The sequence below is a fragment of the Geospiza fortis genome, unplaced genomic scaffold (genome assembly GCF_000277835.1).
Source record: "Geospiza fortis unplaced genomic scaffold, GeoFor_1.0 scaffold102, whole genome shotgun sequence".
Lineage (NCBI taxonomy): Eukaryota > Metazoa > Chordata > Aves > Passeriformes > Thraupidae > Geospiza > Geospiza fortis.
The window spans coordinates 2,598,326-2,598,763 of NW_005054373.1; the positions used below are offsets into that span (position 1 = coordinate 2,598,326).

At 67.8% G+C, this 438-nt stretch overlaps 1 protein-coding gene across 1 annotated transcript in view; it reads right to left on the reverse strand.

Annotated features, from left to right (window-relative positions):
* Window positions 1–438, reverse strand: part of VPS9D1 (VPS9 domain containing 1) — a 7,625-nt gene that overhangs the window by 3,914 nt on the left and 3,273 nt on the right. The window contains exons 8-9 of the mRNA XM_031060130.1: window positions 271–386; window positions 6–155 (exon numbers count right to left, since the gene is read on the reverse strand). Coding sequence (XP_030915990.1) covers window positions 6–155; window positions 271–386 — 266 coding nt within the window. The remainder of the gene's footprint in view (window positions 1–5; window positions 156–270; window positions 387–438) is intronic.

The following is a 438-nucleotide window of genomic DNA, read 5'->3' on the forward strand; positions in this document are numbered from 1 at the left end:
GGGGCAGGGGGCCCGGGCAGCAGCTGCAGCCCCCTCGCTCTGCCAGGGCCGTGCCCACCCCAGCAGTACCTCAGGAGGCAGGAGAAGAGCCCTGACACCACGGAGAGATCTGCCGGGCTCCGCTTCAGCTGTGCCTTCCACTGCCTTGGCCAGTCCTGGGGAGTGTCCAGGGCTGGTCAGGGGGATGGTGCAGCACCCTGCCCTATGGCACAGCACCGTGCCCCACGGCACAGCCTCCAGCCCTGCCAGCAGCCCCTGGCACACACTCACATGGTCCTGCTCATACTCAAGGATGGCAGCGTAGAGTGCTCGCTGCTCCTGCTCCTCAGGGGTGAGTGCCACGCTGCTGGAGAACCTCCTGGGGACACCGCGGGCCAGTGAGGGCACTGGTGGGTGTCCCCAGAGCTCAGGCTCCCACAGTGACATCCCCACTCACCG